Raw genomic sequence first — 24,314 nt, 5'->3', positions numbered from 1 at the left:
CAAATATGACCTGGAGGTTTTTCATGTTCGCCTGCCATTAAAATGAATGGGACTGCCGCGAACCTGCGGGCCGCAAACATTTGAGCGGGTTCACGCGATCACGAACCGTCCCAAGGCCCAAAGCAATTGTATTATTTTCTAGGAGATTGAAGGCTCTCATCACTTGAGCTCTGTGAATCACTTTTTGAATCTGAATTGGTCACATTGAATACAGGAGGCAATGCAGGAAACCAACAATCGTTCGTTGTGTGCAGTTAGAAACAGGACTTTCATGCAGTCACTCCTACTACCTTAATGTGTCATTGCTCCAAAGCCATACTCTATGATTTAGTAGCAAGAATAATTACTCAAAATGCTCTCATCCTTACTGCCTAGCTTCATGATCTAAAATAAACCACCCTCCCTTGCAACCACCACATCCTGTGGCAAAAACCTTAAGGATGAGAGACAGCCATAGAATACTTCTAATCTATAGGGAGTACCTGTGCAGGGGTAGCAAGTGAAAGGATGGCTGTAAACATGAGATGTAGGTAGCACTAATCTAGAGGGGTGGAGGATGGGGCTTTGTAGTAGGTCAAAGGTTCTACAGAGAAAATATAAGTGAATTGGTTCGGAAAGTTCTATTATCCCTCAACTGTTTTGTGTTCTTTGTGAGCTTGGCTCTCAGACAGCATGAACTTGTATAGAGGAGACATTTTTTTTATTGGTTCAGATATTGGTCAGTTTACTTACAATTACAACAAAAGGAAGCGCTCACCATCAAGGTTTGCCATCAAGGAATGGCTTCACTAGAAGAATATTAAAGTTTTGGAATAGCCAAGCCAGAGCCCAGTTCTGAATCTGATTAAAAATCTGTGGGGTGATCGGAAGAGGGCTGTGCATAGGAGATGCCCTTGCATTCTGACAGATTTGGAGTGTTTTTGCAAAGAAGAGTGGGCAAATATTGCCAAGTCAAGATGTGCCATGCTGACTCATAGCCAAAAAGACTGAGTGTTGTATGAAAATCAAAAGGTTCTTCAACAAAGTATTAGTTTAAAAGTGTGCAAACGTATGCAACCATATTATTTTGGTTTTTTTATTTTTACTTCCCTCCACCTAAAAGATTTCAGTTTGTTGTCAACAGAATTGAACAGTTTATAGGTCACATTAAAGTTGGAAAAAGTTTTTATCTGAGTCTCATTTTCATCACAGAAACCTGACATTTTCACAGGGTGTGTAGACTTTCTATATCTACTGTATGTTTTGGCCATTTTGAATTTTGTGGAAGTAGTATATCCACATCCTGAGGTCCCATTAATATTTGTGTGGTGCGTTAACACACCCATATTAGCTCACTCCCACAGTGTGCAGTTTATAAATTTTGCATGAGCTGCAAATGTACCACAGCTTGTCCAAAGTCAGACATGACAATTGTTTTATAACCCAGCGCTACTATCGTAGCCATGAGTAACACTGCACTACCATGCATGTGTAATGTGTATTGGGTAAGGCGCCACATTGCACATTACTGTGTGTTAAAGTGATTGTAAAGTCTCAAGTTTTTTTTTTTTGTTTTTTTTTTATTAAAAAAGACAAAATTTATCCTTACCTGCTCTGTTTCAGTGAATTTGCACAGAGAAGCCTGGATCCTCCTCTTCTCGGGTCCCTCTTCAGCTCTCCTGGCCCCTCCCTCCCGTTGGGTGCCCCCCACAGCAAGCAGCTTGCTATGGGTGCACCTGAGCCGAGTCATAGCTCAGTGTTTCCATTCAGACATGGAACTGCGGCCCGGCCCCACCCTGCCCCCTTTCTATTTTCATTGGCTGACTGACTTTGATTGACAGCAGCAGGAGCCAATGGCGCCACGCTGCTGTCTCAGCCAATGTGGAGGGGAGTCCCGGATGGCCGAGACATTCCTACAACATCGCTGGAGCTAGCAGGACCTCAGGTAAATATTAGGGGGCTGAGTGGGGCTGCTGCACACAGAAGGCTTTTATTTTTTTTTATGTAAGCTTTATTGGCTTTTTCTCCATACAATACAATGTTCGAAAAGGAGAAGGCACGGAACCAATTACATATGAAACTCGAACATATACATATGTTATCAGAAAAGCAGCCTAATGTAAAGTATATCATACTATAACACTAACAAAGGGAGGGCGATATAAAGTGTTGGATTTACTATAGATCACGGTGCAACAATCCTCAGTTCGACAATCAGATGGCTGGGTGTCGAGTAGGTAAGAAAGGAGAGGAAGGAGGGGGGGTGGAGGAAGACTGGCAGTGGCCATAGAACCATAGTGGGTCAGCTGGGGGGAGAAAGTTCTTACCAGCTATGGTTATGTAATGGAGTGGGGAGGGGTGTAGAAGGAATCAGAGGAAGAGATATAGCTGGTGTATTATTTGATAGTTTGTTGGAGACGTAGGTGAAGGTTACCGGGGGGGGGGGGGAGTTGAGGGAGGAGAACCCTCCTCCGTCCACGAAGGTGGACGGAGGAGGGTGGGTGGCCCAATAAGCACCTTCCAGGGTGCAGTGATGTATTTAGATTTTGTGCTGCCCTAGGCCTGACAAAACTCGTGCACCCCCTACCTAATTTAAATATGACCCACCCCTTCCTGCCAAGGCCACACCCCTTCCTGTTTAAGACTCACCCTCATCAGTGGCCACCAGTGTAGCCCATCAGTGCATATCAGTGCAGATTAAGAGTGCCGCCTCATTAGTGGGCATCAGTGCCACCCTATCAGTGCCCATTAGTGCAGCCTTATTAGTGCTAATCAGTACAGTCCCATCAGTGCAGCCTATCAGTGTCCATAAGTGCAGTCTCATCAGTGCAGCCTATCAGTGCTAATCAGTACAGTCCCATTGGTGCAGCTTTTCAGTTCCCATCAGTGCGGCCTCATCAGGGGCCACCAGTGCAGTCTATCAATGGCCAACAGTGTAGCATATCAGTGCAGCTTAAGAGTGCCACCTCATCAGTGGCAATCAGTGCAGCCTCATCAGTTTCATAATATCACAGCTTATTAGTGTATATTAATTATGTATTGATTATAGCACGGAGCACTTTGCAGTACATGAATTTTCACTGAATGTTGACTGTTACTTTCCTTTCATGTTCCTTTGGTGTGACAAAAGTTATCCGTTTTAGTCTGTGTATTAATTACCTTTATTTGTAATACAGCATTATTGGTCACTTTTGCACTTTATATACACACAGACACACACACACATCTTTAGAACGTTTTAAATTGTGAACATAATGGCATACCTTTGTAATGACCTATTAAAGTGTAAATAAAGGCATTTTTTTTAAAGTTTTGGATACAGTGGAGAGGGATTAGAACATCCGTCTGGTCTTTCTTCCAGTCTATACCCCTCTAAAGTGATTCAACCTCAATTAATCCTGTTTATTGTTATCACAGAGTGAAAGTAAAACCTAAAGTTTTGGGTTGCAAAACAAGGAATGGCCCCGGGACTTTATATGAGGTGAGCACAAAGGGTCGGTGATAAAGGATGGATGCAAAGAATTAAATTATAATGAATAACAGTTTATTATAGTATAAACCGCAACATCATTTATTGATGGCACAAAAAAAAAATGTCATAACAGTAAACATGATTGCAGTAAAAATACTGATAAAAATGAATACAATCCCATATACATGACATGTTAATCATCGGCAGGAGTGCATACATAGTAGTAAGTTACATCATAGTCGCTAATCCAATATTGCATCAACAAATGAAGAATAAACTAATAAGTAGAATGGTCAAAGAATCCAACAGAGGCACTCAGTATTTACAAATCAATGATGCTGGAAACAAATGATGAACCTCTAATGGGTGGCAACTGGATATATCTGACCCGGGAGCTGATGGGTCCAAACTGACCTGGCCCAGCATGGCGGCTTGTGGTGGATGGAGTAATGAAGAGGAATAATAAATAATATGTCCTTCCGTATCTGTCATCAAAAATAATTGGGTAGTGGTAGTAGTATAAGTATGAATAATGATATCCCAAGTAGTATGTACCTAAATATAATTATTAGAAAAAGGAAGGACAAATTGGTAGAATAGATAGGAATGTAGAATACCTGCAGCGGTGAAAAGTCGTAGTGGTAAGTGAAGAGAAAAGTGCATGGCGTGAAGAAAGAGAGAAAATAAGGAAAAATGTGAAAGATAGGTCACCACTAGCAACTGGGTGACAAAGACCTAAGTAAGTGAGTAAAAGTAATGAGAGTGAAATGGTATCCAAGTGTCCAGGAAGTACTAGAGAATGAGGATTGAAAATAATAGAACAAAAAACCACTACCAAGTGGAGAGTGCTGCCGTGTAGAAAATGATCCAGTGATGAAAATGCAGAGAATTACCACCAAGCACCAAAAAAAGACTTCACTAAAGCATAGTCACTGTAAATAGGCCTATAAAATGAGAAAGCCTTTATCTAGTGACTATAGCTTCCAACAAACTATCCATTGCCCAGCAACATGACGGTCCCATATTAGTGATTCCAACCCCTCCCCCCCCCGTCCCCCCAAGTGCAAACACGAGCAACCTCAATGAGAAAAACAGAAGGAAAGCCATTAGAGCATGATGCCAATGCTGGCATGGATCAGGGAAGCCATAGAAGAGATGAGAAGAGAAGAAAAAAAAAAAGAGGGACTTGTCCGGAGATTCTCTATCGATTATCCATAAAGTCAGTTTCGTTCATTCGGGACCCCTAAATGAGCAATTCAAAGATGAATTGTTTATCCTGTAAGACACTGAAGAATTTTTCATTTAACATGATCCACGTGAGATTTTGTTTTACTAGCACAATGTCTATCACCAGTGGCGTAACTAGAACCTCCAGGGCCCCGATGCAAGAAACCATAAAGGGCCCCCCGGACGGGCCCTTCCCTCCCAGCCTGGTGGCGAAACGCCAGGGCCGGTCGCAAGTGCAATGTTTGTGTGGTAGTTCTGCCATTGGTGTCAGTAGTTTTTTATTTTAATTAAATTTTTCTAGCATTTGCTCTATTCATTTTTTTTTTTTTTTACAATATGGATGGTAGGAAGAGGACAGTGGGGATGAAGATGACAGGGGTAAGATGGTAGGAAGAGGACAGTGGGGATGAAGATGACAGGGGTGGGGTGGTAGGAAGAGGACAGTGGGGATGAAGATGACAGGGATGGGATGGTAGGAAGAGGACAGTGGGGATGAAGATGACAGGGGTGGGGTGGTAGGAAGAGGACAGTGGGGATGAAGATGACAGGGTGGGATGGTAGGAAGAGGACAGGGGGGATGAAGATGACAGGGATGGGATGGTAGGAAGAGGACAGTGGGGATGAAGATGACAGGGGTGGGGTGGTAGGAACAGGACAGTGGGGATGAAGATGACAGGGATGGGATGGTAGGAAGAGGACAGTGGGGATGAAGATGACAGGGATGGGATGGTAGGAAGAGGACAGTGGGGATGAAGATGACAGGGGGTGGGGTGGGGTGGGGTGGTAGGAGTTTTACATACACCCCTCCATCTCCATACACACCCCACCCCCTCCATCTTCACCCCCTAGCACCATACACCTCCACCCCCCCCCCCTTGCAAGTTAGTATTATATTAGTTATACATATCACAGACCTCGGTTCGGCGCTGTTGCAGACTCTGCAGAGTGGAGAGAGCTGGTCCCGCCTCCTCTCCTCTGTGTGCTGTACAGGAAACACACAGGAAGGGGGAGGGGCGGGTTCAGTGCTCGTCTCTGCTCTCTGCACTCACCACGCAGGCAGCCGCAGCTGGGGAGAGAGACCAGCTGGCAGCAGCTGCCGTGTGTGTAACTCGCTGAGGATCGGGGAGCTCCGGTCTCAGCTGCGCTTGCCGCTCATCCTTTCTATACATACAGGGGGCCCTCTTGGGCCCCCTGCAGCATGGGGCCCGGTCGCCATGGCGACCCCTGCGACCCCTGTATGTCCGCCCCTGTCTATCACAGGGCTTTTCCACGCTGTCACTATAGTAATTGTGTCGCTAGGAACAGAACGTAAATTAAGGTCTGAGTGTGTAAGGCGATACTTGTGTCTTTAGTGATATTAACCATCGTACTGAGCAAATAAATGAGTGAACCCTCATCCAAAAGTGACGAACCTTAGGGCACGTCCACCACACATGCATCGGTGTGCCAATCTGACCACAACCCCTGAAGCAGGAAGCTGAGGTGCCCAAATAAATCTTTGAAAGATGCTCCAGCACTAAGTACCATCTGGTATAGACTTTGTAGCTTGCTTCAATCAATGCAACAATAAGAATACCTTTATGATATTGCGTGCTCCATTTACGCCAGTCCTCAACATCAGGGGCTATGGACAGGTCCTTTCCCCATGCCACCTGCTAGGATAATCTAGCAGTAGAGTTAATGAACAATTTGTATAGTATAGAGACACCCCCCGCAGAGTAGCATCCTGCACGCACCTGTATTCGAACACCATTTGAACCGCCAGATCAGAGCTCCAGCCGCTGTCTCGGGTCCTCACTGGATAGATTGATAGCAGCAGAAGCCATTGGCTCCGGCTGCTGTCAATCAAATCCAGTGACATGGAAGCTGGGGGCGGGGCCGAGCCCTGCTGTCGATGTCAATGGATCAGAGCTTTCCTTCTGTAGTGATTTGAGGATGTGGTAAATTTGCTCTAAATGGAAGCTCTCTTTGGGGTGCGTCTCCAAACTTCCTGTGAAATATGAGGGGGGACATATACCTCTATGGTTGAAATAGTCACCTATGTGGTACAAACCTTTATTCAATTGGGGGGGGGGGGGAATAGGGGGTTCCCAAATAGAGGAGCCACTGGAATGTGTACAGATTGCAGGGGCCATCTTCTGCAGCTCGTGTCCCATACATTTAATGAGTGGGAGAGTGTACGGCTCAGCTCCATAACAAAGTCACGTCAGCCCATGCGTTCACGTCCTCTAATAGTTTAGCGAACAGAGTCGGATAGTTGACCTTATAAAGAGAAAAAACGTTGGGGGTCAGTTGGATTCCTAAATAGGAAAGGGATGTCTGCTGCCACTGAAAAGAAAATTGAGTCTGGTTATTCTGTAAGGTCAAAGGCAACAAATTAACATTCAGTGCCTCATTATATCCTGAAAAACAAAAATAGATGCTCACCAATAGATGCTTTTTTTCAGGATATAATGATCTATTTGATATAAATGTTTGTATATGTAAATATTTATGCACTTTTCAATTAATATTGTATGTATTTCTCTTTCTTTTCCTTGTGATAGTCAACTGGGGATTGTTAAGTGGTCTTTGAGAAAGCTCAACCTAAGCGAAACGCATCAGATCCATCCTCACCGGTTGTTACTACTACAAGTGCCTGTTACTTATTGTGAGACAAATGTCAGGTTTATGGATTTTGTTCCATTTTTATGTCTTTATACATGTCTTAATCAAATTAATTTTTAATACAAATCTTTTTTTCTTGGTTCTCCTAACTGTTGTTCTATGATGCTCAGACTTACTGGTTCATGATACCCTCCTCACCATCCCCTTCTTTTATAGGTTTAGCCGGGACCCCGCCTAATGTTGGTGGGATCTCACTATCCCTGTTTTGTTTTATCTATTATACTTGGGATTGTAGGGTTATCATACCATATAACCATAGTCTATCCAACAACCAATCTCTTTAGTAGACAATGTGAAAGAAGTTTGTTTGAAATCTTTGCAATTTTATTAAAAAAAAAAAAAAATCCACATGCACACAAGTATTCACAACCTTTTCCATGACACTCAAAATGGAGCTCAGGTTCGTCATGTTTCCACGGATCATCCTGGAGATGTTTCTACAACTTGGAGTCCACCGGAGGACTCCAAGTTGTAGAAAAATGCTTGGACATGCATTTGCAAAAGTCACACACCTGTCTATATAAGGTCCCATAGTTAACAATGCATATCATAACACAAACCAAACCATGAAGTCCAAGGAAGTGTCTGTAGACCTCCGAGACAAGATTGTATTGAGGCACAGAAAATTTCTGCAGCATTGAAAGTCCCCATGCGCACAGTCCCCATAAGCATTATCCGTAAATGGAAGAAGTTTGGAACCATCAGGACTCTTCCTAGAGAGTGGGCCACTGGCCAAATTTAGCAATCAGGGGAGAAAGGCCTTAGTCAGGGAGGTGACCAAAAACCCAATGGTCACTCACAGAGTTCCAGCATTTTTGTGGTGACAAGAGAACCTTCCAGAAGAACAACCATCTCTGCAGCAACCCACCAATTAGGCCTGTATGGCAGAGTGGCCAGACAGATGCCACTTCTCAGTAAAAGGCACAACAGCCTTTTTTTGGGAGTTTGCCGAAAAGGCACATGAAGCACTCTCAGACCATGAGAAACAAAATTCTCAGCTCTGATGAAACAAAGATTAAACTCTTTGGGCTGAATAGCAAGTGTCATGTCTAGAGGAAACCAGGCATCATTCCTCACCTGGCCAACGCCATCCCTACAGTAAAGCATAGTGGTGGCAGCATCATGCTGTGGGGAGGTTTTTCAGTGGCAGGAACTGGGAGACTAGTCAGGATTGAGGGAAAGATGAATGCAGCAATGTACAGAAACATCCTTGATGAAAACCTGCTCCAAAGCTCTCTGGACCTCAGACTGGAGCAAAGGTTAATCGTCCAACAGTACAACAACCCTAAGTACACAGCCAAGATAACAAAGGAGTGGCTACGGGACAACTCTGTGAATGTCCTTGAATGGCCCAACCAGAGCCTAGACTTGAACCCGATCTAGAGATCTGAAAAGGGCTGTGCACCAACACTCCCCATCCAACCTGATCGAGCTTTAGAGGTCCTGCAAAGAAGAATAGAAGAATCTGCCCAAAAATAGGTGTGCCAAGCTTGTATCATTATACTCAAAAGACTTGAGGCTGCAATTGGTGACAAAGGTACTTTAAAAAAAAAGTATTGAGCAGAGGCATGTGATTTTTTTTTCCTTTTTTATTTTTAATAAATTTGCAAAGGTTTCAAACTTCTTTCACGTTGTCATTATGTGTATAGTTCATAGAATTTTGAGGAAAATGAATTTAATCCATTTTGGAATAAGGTTGTAACAAAATGTGGAAAAAAAATGAAGCGCTGTGAATACTTTCTAGATGCACTGTATCACCCAGGTACAAGGAATCTGACTGATAATGTACAGTACATCTTTTGCTCTCCCCTTTTCCATGTTTTTGTGGCAAAGTGCATTGTTCTCAACTGACTGTATGGGCACCTCAAGACGTACTTATGTGATCTAGAGCCTTTCTGCTAGTCATAAGAATCCAGGGTTTTTATATAAAACAATGGGATGTGCGGCATCACATAATATTCTGCAGGTCTATTATCACCATTTTGGTGTGTTGTGTACGGAATAACATTGCTTACTGCAATGCACTGGAGTGAATGGGCCCTTAGGATTTACCTGACAACAGCATGATGCATACCCACTTGTCAATTTTGTTATCCTGTGAAATAAATGTTTCCTAAGGCTGTGCATGCTTTGGTAACTTTTATTGAGTAAAAACTTGTGTGTCAAAGTCAGACCACACCAAAAATAAATTTGATGTTTCCATGGCAGTCTGTCTACAGGACATCGGGAACCATTTTGCAATTCCAGATGTAAATAAAGACATGACAAGCAAAAACTTTGGGCCTTTAGCAGACACCTCAAGGTGCTACAGATACTGCTCCATACCTTGCACCCACATTCCACAATTCTAAATTGAATGCACTTTAGAGGCTAAATGGGCAACGTTTAGTCGCAGACTGAAAAATATTTCTTAGTACTAAAATTGCCATTATGGCACTGCAGGAGATTGATAATTACTAGGAAATTAGTCTAATATGAACCTCAAAAGAGTGCACTTGAAGAAGAGACATTTACTCAAGAATCTCTTAAGGAGTGACTCATCTTCTGCCTATTCAAGTCTATGGAGGAGGAGGAGGAGGAGGAGGAGGAGAAGAAGAGGGGAGATAAATCACTAAGGGCCCATTTACATTAGTACACATGGGGGGGGTGTTTATTTACTAAAGGCAAATCTACTGTGCACTACAAGTGTACTTGGACGTGCAGACACCGTAGATCTGAAGGGGACATGCAAGGAAAATGAACAGCATTCTTTGCTTCCACATGATTGAATGATAGAAATCAGCAGCGCTTCCCCTCAGATCTACAGCGACTGCACTTCCAAGTGCTCAGTGGATTTACCTTTAGTAAATAGACTCTAAAATCTGGAGCAGCTGTGCATAGTAACCAAGCAGCTTCCAGGTTTTATTGGAAACGCTTAAATTGAACAAGCTGATGTTAGAAGCTGATAGGTTACTATGCACAACTGCACAAGATTCAACGCGCACCAGTTTTAGTAAATCTCCCCATTATGTAGCATGCCAAAAAAAAAAAAAAGGCCCCCCCCCCCCCCCAATATGAATTTTTTATCACACTGTTGTGCGTTGCTTTATTGGGGTACTATTTGAAATTAATGGCACCACAATGTGCCAATGCATGCATTATTTATAAGTGCTCATTCTCGCAATGCATAGATATAAATCAGCCCTTAAGGTTGCAATCAAAATCAGTGTGATACAAAAACTCATCCCATGAGATTGTAGTAGCACCCTTAATCAGACCTTTACCCCATTATTTGAACCTGTTCTTTTGGTTATTTCGCCCTTCCTGTTACAGAACTGGAAAATATTTCAAAAAAGTATTCTACAGTTTGTGTATGACAAGGAGGCACTGCCTGCTATCTCACCTTGGCAAGAACATGCACACCCCAGCTCAGTGGCAGCTGGTGCTCAAAATTTTTTTGGGGGGGGGGGGGCGCAAACAGGAAAATGGAATAGGCATTGCTTCGCTGCAAAAAAATGCGGTAAAAAAATAGCGCGACTTGAGGTCACACAAGTGTGAAATGGGCCTTCAGTAATCAAGGTACAGTGTGCCCCCATCAATGCAGAGTGACCACAGCGTGCCCCCTTCAATGTAGAGTGACTTCAGCGTGCCCCCTTCAATGTAGAGTGACTTCAGCGTGCCCCCTTCAATGTAAAGTGACCACAGCATGCCCCCATCAATGCAGAGACCAGTTTGCATGCCCCTATGCAGTGACCAGCTTGACGTGCCCCCATCAATGCAGAGACCAGCATGCTTGCCCCCTTCAAAGCAGTGAACTCCCTGACTCCCAGAGGCATCACTTCACTTACCTCTCACTGGTGCCGTCACCGTGCCTGGCGTGTTACTGCTGCTGACGGGAGTCGGGACTACTCAGACAAGACGACCTCTGTCTTCTTCCTCAATCACGCCCCGGCCCTCCTCTCTGGTCTGACGGCGGGCGGGAAGGTGAGGACGCGACGCCGGGACGGTAAGTGACTGACGCACGCACCGCCCCCACGCGTCACATCACTCGGGATGTCCTCCGAGTCCTGTATGATTGGTCCACTAGTGGGAGTGTCGGGGCGCATTGCTCTGTGCCCCGATTACACCCAGAAGGCCACCAATCGGCGTCTCTGCCTGGCGCACGTGGGGTGCAAAACCCCCCCCCCCATAGACCGTAGTAGGTCCAGTGCCCCTAGTGGGCTGAAAATTGAATTTTTTTATTATTTATTTATTTATTTTTTTTACACAGATTTGGGGGGGGGGCGGCGCCCCCTATAGACCGGCTGCCACTGCCCCAGCTGCTTCCTTAATGGTCACATCATACAGTCCCAGGAGGCAGTTTTGCAGGGGATGCTTGCGTGCCATGAGATCAATGCACAAAAATGGCACTGTGCTCTGACAGTTTTTTGGAACCTGACAGAGACCCACATCATGTCTGTGGCTGTTCTGAGCAATTGTCATGCATACAGATGCTGTGAGTCTGTGCCATTTTATCAGCATTTGTATGCACGTGCAGGAATCCCTAGCATGTGTGCAGACGTGCTGTGGGTTTTCCATAGGTCCCAAATGCCTTGGACACACACCGCTGGAGGAAAATAAAGCAAGGGGTAACGTTCTGCTTTAAGTTAATAAAAAATACCCATATAGCCCTAGCTCTAAACTGCAGGATGTGGGCATAGGCTTGCATTTGAGATTTTTCTTTCATAGCTTGTCTAAGAGTCAATATGTGCAAATTGATCAGTTATAACCGTTTGGAAAATTTAAATAAATACACAAATACACATTTTTGGTTCAGAGATCATGCTACACTTAATTCAGGGTGTAAGGACTTTATTTGAGAGTCACAGCAGGTTCAGATTGGGTACACTACAGCCTCCATGTACAATTTCTCATAAAAGTTCCTGATTAATAAGTACAAAGATTCACAGGCAGAGTAGTGTAGATCAGTGAGGCTCATTGAACTGAGCAGTGTTCCTGTTTCAGTCTATTTCATAAACTGAAATTTAGGACTTCACCTTGTCGTACAGACGGACACATTTCACTTCATCCAACGTGCAGGTCTGAAATTAACAGTAAAAGATATTGGTTAGACTAGTATGCTGCACATTTATCTACTGCATGCACTTGTCTATGTACAGTGGGTTTTATTTACCAAGTCTTACACCTGTAGAATGGTTATTCCTTTCAGTACCATGTCAAGGTCTTAATTTCCATAGATTGCTCTACTTCCAGATTAACTTTGATAATACCCATAAGACTAGTTATGATTTTTTTTCTTTTTGGCCAGGAGTGAATTCAATGATTAGAAATGTATTCTCATTAGACTCCACTAAAATTTCTATCTTTTTTCCTTCAATTTTCTTTTCACTCTGGTCAAAACCAGTTGTCAAATTGCCCCTTTCAATTAGTAGTTAATCAAGCTAATACTTGTCTAATTAATTTTTTTTATAGGTGTAAGGCCATCTTTAGGTTCACCATAGATGAGCGTATTTTTGTCCAGTCCACAAAGACAACTGAAAAACTACATTAAAAACGACATATATTCACTAAAAAAGTTATCGGTTGTGCTCTTCATATATGTTGGCAATAATAGATTCCACAGCTCTCCACATTGATATGGTCAGTGACTGTTAAACTTCAAAAAAATGTTTTACCATCCTGCTGAAAAACCAGTTTATGCAACATTTTCAAGATTGTAATAGGATAGATATATCAAGCAAAAAAAAAAAAAAAATAAAATAGAACACCTTTTCAATAAATCCAAAACTAAAAAACTAAAGCTTTAGCCAGCTATCTTTCGTATATTTACCATCTATATAACTGAGGTTTTAGTCTACACTCTTCGGGTCCTTTCATTCCACCCCCTCATGATTTCACCTTTCACTTTTTAAAAAAGCCACATTTCTGCAGATATAATATTTTGTTACCGACACAATTCCCAACTGTCCATAAGATCTTGGACATTCCATGAAATGCTTCCGGAAAATAAGCATGATGTCAGTTATTCAGATCACTCTGCCATAAAGTGGAAAATTAGACTAGCAACCCTGGCAACTAATTTACTGTTTAGCCATTGACAGTCAAATTAAACTGGCTTTACACTAGTAGAATTTTGTTTGTAATTTTAAGAATGTTCATTATTGGGGTCAAACTGATGTTAATCTTAGGTCACAGTGGCAAGAAAATTTAAAGGAGCCGAATTGTAAAATTTCTAACAGTGTATGTAGTTTTAATTTGGGAAATTTATATGAATTCATCCCAAAACCAAAATGTTAACAGCAAACTAAATTTTGAAGTACTTTATAAATGACATTCGTCCAGTCATAAAATGAACAAAGAATTTTCGAATGAATTCTCAAACAAACATGCAATTGAAAATCTTGTAGTGTATAGCTAGCTTTTTATTTTATATAAGATCAAGCAAAATTCAGAGAATGTAATGCTACAGAAATCTGTCTTACAGTAGACATGCTACAAGGGGGTGATCAGAGGTTGTAGACATGCAATGGGAGTTGTTGGAAATGTACATATACACCCCTGTATGCCTTAAAGGCAGTGGCCTCTTTAGCAGAATAACACACCCTGTCATACTGCAAAAATAGTTAGAGGAACACAACTATGAGTGAGGTGTTAAGGGATTGTAAAGTCTCTTTTTTCTATCAAAATACCAAACATATTATACTTACCTCCTCTGTGCAATGGTTTTGCACAGGGCAGCCCAGATCCTCCTCTTTGGCTTTCCTGGCCCCTCCCCCTTAGCAAGTGCCCCATAGCAAGCAGCTTGGTATGGGAGCACCCGAGCCAAGCTGCAGCTCCCTGTATCCATTCAGACACAGAGATCCTGTTCAGCTCCATCCCCCTCTCTCCTGATTGGCTAACTGAGTTTGACTGACAGCAGCGGGAGACAATGGCGCCACTGGTGTGTCTCAGCCAATCAGGAGAGAGAGAGAGAGAGAGAGAGAGAGAGAGAGAGAGAGAGAGTCCCGGACGGCTGAGGCACTCATGGACATCGCTGGATAGAGAGGGACCTCAGGCAAGTATTAGGGGGGCTGTTGCCCACAGAAGGCTTTTTAATCCTAATGCATTAGATAAAAAACCTTCTGACTTTACAACCTTTTAACTAGGCTTTCAAATTCTTCACATCTCAATACATTAAGCATCTGTGGGATGTACTGGAAAAACAAGTCTGATCCACAAGTCCCCACTTCTCTACTTACAGGACTTAAGGATCTGCAACTGACAGCTTGGTACCAGATACCCCAGCATACCTTCAGATGTTTAATGGAGTCCATACCTTAATTGGTCAGGGCTGTTTTGGCAGCAAAAAAAGGGGACCTACTTAATATTAGGTGGGTGGTCAAAGTTATGGCTGATTGGTGTGCTTATATATTTTACACATGTTAAGCTTTTTTTTCCCTTTCAAATCTCAGGGCAGTTTGCAAACCTGGCCTGGACAATTGAAAACGTCGGTTTACTTTGTGAACGTCGGCTCATGACTTTAACTTTACCCATCTTGTAAAAATATTTATTAATATTTGGTGACCTGGCTTTTCCCTGCTGCAGTGAGAAAGGTCATCTAGGTCACCTCCCTGCCACATCTACTTTAAAATATACAGGACTTCATAACTTAATGCAAATTATAACCCAACTTTTTTTGAATGAAATTGCTATACATTTCTGGCAGGTTTGTATGACTTGTCTGACCACTTTTGGGGATATTTCCTTCACTTTGTTTCCTGTGACATCTAAAGAAGCGAAGGGGAAGCGATGGTCACTGACACAGGAAGTGACCATCCCTTCCCCACACTAAAATTGTGTTTTCCCTGCAACCCTTGCCTGCTGTATTCAGAATAAAATTTGGCTTTAATAACTTGTGCATACGAGGTGTGTCTTAATAACGAGACTGTTTAAATAACATATATGTAGTGCAAATTTCCCTTTCAATATATTCCCCATTTGCACTAATACATTGCTGAAGTCTTGTTTTCTACTGGTCGAAGGCATGGCGAAAATCAATTTATGTCAGCTGTTTCAACACATCCGCTGTTTTCTTCTTTACAGCAGCAAAGGACTCAACGTGTCCAATTTAACTTTTGGGAAAAGATAAAAAAAGTTTCATGGTGCCAAATCAGGCAAATATGGAGGGAGGATGTTCAAGTGTAGTAATTTGCTTGTCGGTCAAAAACTGCTTCACAGAAAGTGCTGTGTGAGCAGGCGCATTGTCCTGGTGAAGAATGAAACCATTTTCCCACAGTTGCGGCCATTTTTTTTTCTGACTCTCTCAAAACTTCCTTAGAACAATGCTTTTTAACTGCTGTGCCTTCTGGAACCCATTCTTTCAAAATTACACCCTTGATATCGGAAAACACAATGAGCATGGCTTTGAATTTTGACTTGCTTTGACAAGCTTTTTTCCCCCCATTCTTGGTAAGGACGGTGTTTTCCAACCAAACTTAGCATTTTTTTTCGGCACACTACAGAAAAACACAACCAAACTAAATGGCGACTGACAATCAACTAAATGTCATAGTGTGCTGCTTGTCATGAAGGTCCAAACATTTTCAAGGTTACTACGCATGCAGTTATAATCGGTTCTGACTGCTTGGTTTACTAGGTGGAATCAGTCTCGTTATTTAGTAGACATACCTTGTATACTATATTGGCGTGTAAAGAGCATAGTCACTTCTTTTCCAAAACAACAAACTGGACATAAAAATGTAAAGTGAACTAACCACCACCATCTGTCCATTCTTCAGTTCCCTTGTGATAGTCGTCTCTTTTCCATCCCATTTCTGCACCTGCGTTAGCACTCCATCATTGCAGGTTATAAGAGTCTGAAATACAAACATGATAAAGTGTGTACAGTAGAGAACAATAGAAGGGAACACATCCAAACCACCAGCTGTCTGCAGACTATAGAGAATGCATGACATAGGCAAATTCAAAAAGCCAAGTAATCACTATTTCGCTTGTTCTGATTTGTATAAACAAAACCTTGAAGAGCAGACAGACAAGCAATAAAAAAAAAAAAAAAAAAAAAAAAAGTTAAAAAAAAAGGAAATCAAATGAAAACAAACAATGTAACTAAACCCAAAAAAATATTGCAGACTATTAGTCCTTGCTGTAGATGTGTTGGCTGAATTCATTTTATTTTTCCAAGCTAGACAAGTACAAAAAAGCACATGATGCAGTGTCCTGGTCAATTCCTGTAAGCTTAACAGAAAAAAAAAACCCACAGCAAAAACCACCATTTTCTGCCTTCTGTAAACTACTAATCCCATCAGCCACTGTAAATTGAGAGGGACAAAGGCAGACATATTTGAAGCCCAGTCTAGGTGGCAATCATGGTTTCCTTTATAGATACAAAGGTGTGAGGGTCATCACCCAGGGACAGGGAATTATGCACAGATTATATTGAGATAACACCTTAGGGAAATCTAATGCAGCCACCACATCTAAAGACTGCTAAGCTAAAAAAAAAAAAAAAAAAAAAAAAAAAAAAAAAAAAAAACACACACAACACACCATATTACAATTTGGGATTTAGGTTTTAAAGCAGCCTGGAACCTCTTCTGGAGGTACCCCACCGGCACTCTGGGCCCCTCCACTTCTCTGTATGCCACCATAGAAAGCCGCTTCCTATGGTAGCACATGTGTGGGCTTTATCCCAAGCTGGGTTGTGTGTGTCTATTAACACAGCGCGGCTCAGCCCCACCCTCCACTCACTGGATTTGACTGACAGCAGCAGGAGCCAACAGCCTCCACTGCTCTCAGCCAAGCCTGTGAGAAGACAGGAAACCTGCAGACGAGCATAGCCCTGGATTGATACAGAACTCAGGTAAGTATTTTTTGGGGAGGAGGGTATGGGAACAGGCACTAAAAGTTTTATCTTATTGTGAAAAATGTATTAAAGTAGGAGAAGTACAGCTAAAGCTCATTTGGCTGTACTTCTCCTGTAGATCACAGGGGTGCAGTTCATTTTGCACTCCTGTGACCTGTTTACAGCAGACAAGTGGGCTGAAGTTTGCTGTCTGCTGATATCAGAGCCGGTCCAGACTCAGGCAAGATCGAGAAACTGGGGTTGAGATCCACCCATATGCTTGGAGCGGCATCGGCTCAGCAAGCCACTGAGAGCCCTAAACCAGTCGCTCCTGCCCCCTTCACAGCCCAGCGCTCCAGTGAGAGGAGGAGGCAGAGCAGAAAGCGGTGATTTTTTATATATATATTTTTTTTTTTTATTAGAACTTTAAAACCCCTTTTAAAAGTGTCAAAAATAATTTTTATTCTTCCATGAACTCAGCATATTGTTGTAGGTGTTTGCTACCTATAAACAAAACAAAAAAAAAAAAAAACACCTTTATTCGTGTCCGATTCTGCCCTACTCCTATATTACAGCCATGGGCTAAACCAGGCCTCGCCTTTCCTAACAGAAGTGTAACCTGACGCAATAATCTGAGTCCTGGCTTCTTGTCATCCTTTTCATGCATACATACTCATAGATATCCATCTATCCATCCATCTCTCAGCACATATTAAAATTAGGCCTTGAGATTCACACAAGGTATAGAACCTACTATCTCAGTAGGTTTACCGAAACATAGCTTTTGTACTGGACCCCCTGACTTTATGACCTACAAACCCCTTTTACTTTCCGGTTTGTAATAGCTTCTCATAGACATCAATCATATCCAAACCTCTCTTGTAGGTTTCATTTATCACTGGCAAGCAAACATCAAGAAGACACATGCATTCTACATACGATGAGCTCTGCACTACATAGAATTTATTTCTCTTAGAACTGTAGCTGCTGGGTTTTTTTTTTTACCAGCCCATTCCAATGCTGCCTTCAGCTGAGGCGGCTCTTTGGCAGTCTTCAGATCCGCCATCTTGGCTGTGGGAGCCGGCTGTGACTTCCGGTTTTACAGACAGGTCTCCACTGCTCTTGCACCAAGTTGTGCTGTGACATTAGTCCAACAACCTCCTTGGAAGTTTGACATATCCCAGGAGGTTGTAGGCAGGAGGCAAACTCATGCCTAGAGGAATATGCAAGTTGGAAGGTGTACATCTCAGCAAAAGATATTGACCCACCCCCAACCACACCCCTCAAAAAAAAAAAAAACTCCCTCAAATATACTGTATATTAGAGGAGAGGAGGGAGAGGTGAACAAGCAGTACTTGACATAATTTGGGGGACTGGAGCATCTTATTAAAGTGCTCAGGGGACTGGTCACACAAAGGGAGGAAGTCCGCCAGCGTGAGGACTAAGATATATTACACCTTGTTCCTCATCCCCTAGAGCAGGGGGGGGGGGGGTCTTCAAACTATGGTCCTCTAGTTGTTCAGGAACTACAATTCCCATCATGCCTAATCATGTCTGAATGTCAGAGTTTTACAATGCCTCACAGGATGTGTAGTTCTGCAACAGCTGGAGGGCCGTCGTTTTTGGAGATCCCTGCCCTAGAGTTAACAAAACTAACTCTTGCAGGGGCAGTGGAAGGGAAATTTTGTAGAAATTTCCAGAATTGGACTTGGTGCTGCGCCACTTTTTTTTTTTTTTTAAACAGCAGGCAATAGTTCGGATTTAAAAAAAGGGACATGCAATAAGTCTCTCTCACACATTACCAGGACTGGGCATGACTGTTTCAGGTTTCCAGAGATTTGTTTTGCAGGTTGCTTACCTTTCAAAGCAAAGATCTCACTCTTCAAAGAGGTAAGCATTATCCACGTTTGCAGCTATAGCAGCTCTGCTGAGAATGGTATATGTAGCATATAAAAAGAAGGAATAGCAGAAGTGCCATGTAACACTTACCCTCGTTTTCCTGCTATCTGCGGTTGTCTCATCGAACTCCTCTCCAAGTTTAAACTTCATCTCCGTGTTTTTCAAGGTGCTCTCTGTTCTCAGGCAGATCTCATCGCCATTTTTAGAAATGATCACATTTGGTTTTGCCACAGCACCTGCTTTCCTTGTGGCAAAGCCAACCCCTGCAAAGTAAAGAACATTATACGGTACTGTTTAGAGGTATAGGAAAGTCTTATTTCTATTGACTGCTAGGTGCATGTCAAATATACGGTGAGAGAATACCAAGAGAAAAGGGATTGTGTGTCAGAATTTACACCATTCCATCTAAAGCAGCGGTCTCAAACTGGTGGCCCTCCAGCTGTTGGGGAACTACAAGTCCCATCATGGCTCTGTGAGTCATGCTTGTAACTGTCAGCCTTGCAATGCCTCATTTGAATTGTAGTTCTGCAACAGCTGGAGGGCCACCAGTTTGAGACCCCTTATCTAAAAGGGTCCTAAAAGTTTGAGGGCCAGAAAAGGACTTCTCAGCCCTCATAATAGACACCAATTTGTGATGCCAGCATGTCCATCATTAGAATCCCAGGTCTGGGCTGCACAGGCACTAACATGTTTTGTACCTCACATATTGGAATCATTTATACATCCTAGACCCTCTTGTGATACAAGAAAACACAAAGCGGGTAACCAGTTCCAATGTAAGTGTTGGCTACTTCAAGCTTCGCAAACCAAGAGCCTCGAAAATGACCCACTGCAAGCTAGAGCTCCAACTAAAACCATGTACAAGTATACCAAAAGGTTCACTAAAAGAATATTCGTTGTTAACACATTTAATCCACTTTATTTTTTATCAAAACATTAATTAGGATTATTAAAACGACACTAAAAACTTTATTCAAGCATGTATTCTTCAAGCATGGTATACATTTATCGAAATTTCTCCAAAGCTCTAGTCAACAGAAGCCGGTCTAACAACCAGCTTCTGTCGAAAGGTCCTGCTGGAAGGCCAGCATTCGATCAGTTGATGCTGCACTGATCAATGTATTGGAGGTGGGGAGTGAGCCCCCCCCTGTTAGAATACAATAGCACCCCCCCCACCCACTGTCAGAACACAATAGCACCCCCCACCCACTGTCAGAACACAATAGCGCCCCCCACCCACTGTCAGAACACAATAGCGCCCCCCACCCACTGTCAGAACACAATAGCGCCCCCCCACCCACTGTCCGAACACAATAGCGCCCCCCCCCCACTGTCAGAACACAATAGCGCCCCCCCACCCACTGTCAGAAGACAATAGCGCCCCCCCCTCCCACTGTCAGAAGACAATAGCGCCCCCCCCTCCCACTGTCAGAAGACAATAGCGCCCCCCCCTCCCACTGTCAGAAGACAATAGCGCCCCCCCCCTCCCACTGTCAGAAGACAATAGCGCCCCCCCCTCCCACTGTCAGAAGACAATAGCGCCCCCCCCTCCCACTGTCAGAAGACAATAGCGCCCCGCCCTCCCACTGTCAGAAGACAATAGCGCCCCGCCCTCCCACTGTCAGAAGACAATAGCGCCCCCCCCACCCCACTGTCAGAAGACAATAGCGCCCCCCCCCCACCCCACTGTCAGAACACAATAGCGCCCCCCCCCACCCACTGTCAGAACACAATAGCGCCCCCCCCCCACCCACTGTCAGAACACAATAGCGCCCCCCCCACCCACTGTCAGAACACAATAGCGCCCCCTCACCGTCAGAACACAATAGCGCAGCGGGAAAGATCCCTGCAGCCACACAAGCGGAGTTTCAACCCACTAGCTGAACAAAATGTTTATACCCTGCTTAACAAAAAACGATTGCCCTTGGCCTCCCCCAAATCCTTCCTGTTCTTTTTCCACGATCCCACTATATGTAGCAACATAGCCACTCTCTCCTGCTCGCTCCTGAGATGGATTATGGGATTTGTAACATGCATAGAACAGTGCACATGACTAACTTATGTGCACTGCTCATACCAAACAAACAAGTGGGGGGGGGGGATAGAAGAGGTTTGGGAGCTCACGGATGGCACTGCAAGGAGGCAGATAAACGCAGTAAGGCATGGATTCATAAAAAATAGATTCCAGGTAGATGCCAAGTAGTGGATGTGTGTAGATTATTATGGAGAAAAAAAAATATCATTTAGTGTCACTTTAATAAATATTTTACTTAATATACATCTATTGTATATTACTTTTCTAATAAAGTAGCACTAAAATTCCCTGTATTCCTTCAGACTGTAGAGTACTGCACTGTTCAGTATAAGATTGCTTTTAAATATTGTTTGATAACAGAATTTCAAGCATACCGGAAAAATCTCTCTTCATTGGTTTTTGTCATGAAGACGCCAGTTCCTCTGTGGCTCACCATACATTGCCATACACTCAACTCATAATGCTACAACGTGAGGGCCTAGCTAAACTATTCAATCAATTTGTATTCCATCAGTGTGAACACCCATGCAAACCAAAGAAAAAATGGTCTTTTGCACGATTTTGGTGCGATTTGAGCTATACAGAATAAAGGCTCAAGTCGCACTGCTGAAGAATCACATGCGATTTGAACAGGAATGCGATGCAATTCCTGTTCATATTTGCATGCGGTTCCTGCACTGCACGATATGAACTGGCATCCCCACCTGCTTGGCTAATAGAACTTCAATCATGTCTTGGTGAGCTACAGGAGATAGCCCCCTCATCTAATAAGCTGCAGAGAACATGCCATGTGTGTTGAGGGCCATTTCACACTGGGAATAACACCGGAATGCCCTGTGCGATTAACATGCAGTTCTGTGTGATGCGATTTCAGTCCATTAGTTTCCTGCACTGCGTTGTGGTGTGAACAGGCCCTTAATGCACAAAAATGCATGCGTTTTTTCAATGCAATGGGCTTCGGGCTTCATTCAGATGGGCACCAGCCTTTTTTTGGCATCTTCATCCCCCGTGCAGGCAATCTATGGAGGTGGAAACTCAGACGCATGTCAGAATTAGACAGCTGTGCAGAATCGGCTGCACTGCCCTGAATGCGGCCAGTGGGACGGCTCCAATCACCACCTTTGATGGAACTTTTCTCCACTACACTTCTGCAGTCTGCATTTTTATTCAATTTTCATGATTAATATTGGATATATAGAGCAAGGGAATGTTGTAAAATAATTGAGGCTGAGCTCCAAATATTCTATGTCATATTCCATTTTAAACAATCCAACAGCTGTTTGCCATAAAATGTAGATAAAGCATTTTTTTTTCGCAGGGGTTCCCCAAGACCTGAAAATTATTTTAAGGATTTAAAAAAAAAAAAAAAAAAAAATCCTATGTATTAATCCCAGTGAAATAGATTGGATGATATTAGCAGCACTAGCACCACCCACTACTTATTCAGCTACTAGTAAAAAAAATGTGAATGCCCATGCAATCCGATTCTGGTGCGGACCCAAAAAGGGTCCTGCGCAAGTTGTGCCTGAATGTGATGCAAATTCAGCCATACAATCTGTATGGCTGAATTCGCATTGCACAGACATCACATGTGATTTGTAGAGCAGTGCGCTGCGAATCACATGCGTTGTCTGACATTGCATATGTGTGAACCGGGACTAATGGGCCATACACTATACAAATTTTCTTTAAATTTTTTTTCCCCTTCAGATTTACCAAAACCATATAATAGGAGGTCAGACCTAAACACTTTCAATTTGTATGCAATCTGGCAAGCCCTTGCACTACATAGAAAAGGTAAATCCGAAAGGAAATCTAACCACAAGTTGGATAGTGTGTATCCAGCTTTAGACATACCAGCAATTATGTAGCGCAAGGGCTGGCCTGATTGGATAGCTTGGATAGATCCGTAGATAACACCGTTTTGGTAAAACTAGGAGTTGATTGTGCAGTCAGATTGTAACATGCATGGTTACCATACCAAGCCTCCACCAATTTGCAATTTAAAACATTTTCAACTTTTAGTGGTGAAATCAGAGGGATCAAGATAATCTGATTGTAAACTCCAACAAGCAGGGCCCTCAGATTCCTCCTGTATTGAAACCATATTGCCTGCCCTCACGTTGTAAACTGCGCAAACTGTAGGCGCTAAATCAATCCTGTATAATAATAATAATAATAATAATAATAATCTGACAGTTTCAATGGATTAAGATCAGTTTATAAAATTTGGCATGATGCAGGCAGCATTGAAAAACCTAAGAAGTGATTAATATATATATATATATATACACATACACATACATATACACACACACACACACACACACACACACTATAATAAAAATGTAAGATAGCTGAAAAATTTAAGCTTAGCTATGTTAAAAGCAAGGGGGGGGGGGGTAGAGAGAAAAAGAAAGCCTTCCTGGACTGCCAAAAGTTTATGTATTTTTTTTTTTTTGTTTTTTTAAATACACAAGTTTAGAACTACAAAAAAAAAAAAAAATCCTAAAAAAGGGAACAGTTTAATAAATGATACAAAAAGGAAATAGTATTTAAATTGACCCTGTCCATGGAAATGAGAAGCGGCTGATATCACACATTCACCTCCTGATCTCCTCTCCGCAGCCACAGCAGCGCTCACTGCCGCATATATAGCGCTTGTCAGCCAGCAGAATGTGTACAGAGCATAGACTCCCGCTTACCTAGCTTCTGCATGTACTCATCGAAGCCCTGGCTGTCACACAGCTTCCAGGTGCCAATGAACTGATCCACCATGATGATGCTGGTTACAGGAGATGCAGAGAGAGCTGGGGACAGCGGAGGATGCTGCACCGCTTTATAAAGTGGCCGAGGTCTCCGCTGACCGGTTGCTGGGGAGGGAAGCTGGGAACGTCAGAAGAGCGGTCACGCCCGCTGCCTATTCTTTATTGTCAGGAGCTGACCAGCTCAGCTCTTTCATCCAGCATCAGATGGAATTGGATGCTTCCCGAGGAGCCCATGGCTACAATTAGTGATTAGCTCAGCCTGGGCGGATTGGGGCTTTACCTGGCTGAAATCTGACGAATATTCCACCCTGTTCTAAATCTATTCCAATCTGACCACAGGTTTTCCTCATTGATCACTATATTAAAAAATGCTTATAGCGACTGTTCAGAAGTTTCCCGACATTTAATATGTCTCTGTAGTGAAGTTTCTTTATAACTAACAGGACT

General features: G+C 43.0%; 1 protein-coding gene across 1 annotated transcript; it reads right to left on the bottom strand.

Moving 5' to 3' along the window:
* Positions 1 to 12,158: 12,158 nt before the first annotated feature.
* LOC309555714 (myelin P2 protein-like) lies at positions 12,159 to 23,961 on the bottom strand. Its single transcript, XM_082257773.1, has 4 exons — positions 23,805 to 23,961; positions 19,155 to 19,327; positions 16,078 to 16,179; positions 12,159 to 12,405 (listed from the first exon to the last, which is right to left on the bottom strand). Exons 1-4 carry the CDS (start codon positions 23,875 to 23,877, stop codon positions 12,349 to 12,351), a joined length of 405 nt encoding a protein of 134 aa, XP_082113899.1. The 5' UTR covers positions 23,878 to 23,961; the 3' UTR covers positions 12,159 to 12,348.
* Between the last annotated feature and the right edge of the window lie 353 nt (positions 23,962 to 24,314).

The sequence above is a fragment of the Pelophylax lessonae genome (genome assembly GCF_965119305.1).
Source record: "Pelophylax lessonae genome assembly, chromosome: 5".
NCBI lineage: Eukaryota > Metazoa > Chordata > Amphibia > Anura > Ranidae > Pelophylax > Pelophylax lessonae.
Note: the sequence above shows the minus strand (reverse complement) of the source record. Positions and strands in the feature narration are given on the sequence as shown.

Bases quoted from the DNA above. Each gene is read 5' to 3' on its own strand.
- LOC309555714 (XM_082257773.1), bottom strand. From the start codon at position 23,877: ATGGTGGATCAGTTCATTGGCACCTGGAAGCTGTGTGACAGCCAGGGC. The intron at 19,328-23,804 runs GTAAGCGGGAGT...TTTACTTTGCAG, and splicing joins TGAGTACATGCAGAAGCTAG to GGGTTGGCTTTGCCACAAGG. The intron at 12,406-16,077 runs GTTAGTTCACTT...TGTTAATTTCAG, and splicing joins AGAATGGACAGATGGTGGTG to ACCTGCACGTTGGATGAAGT.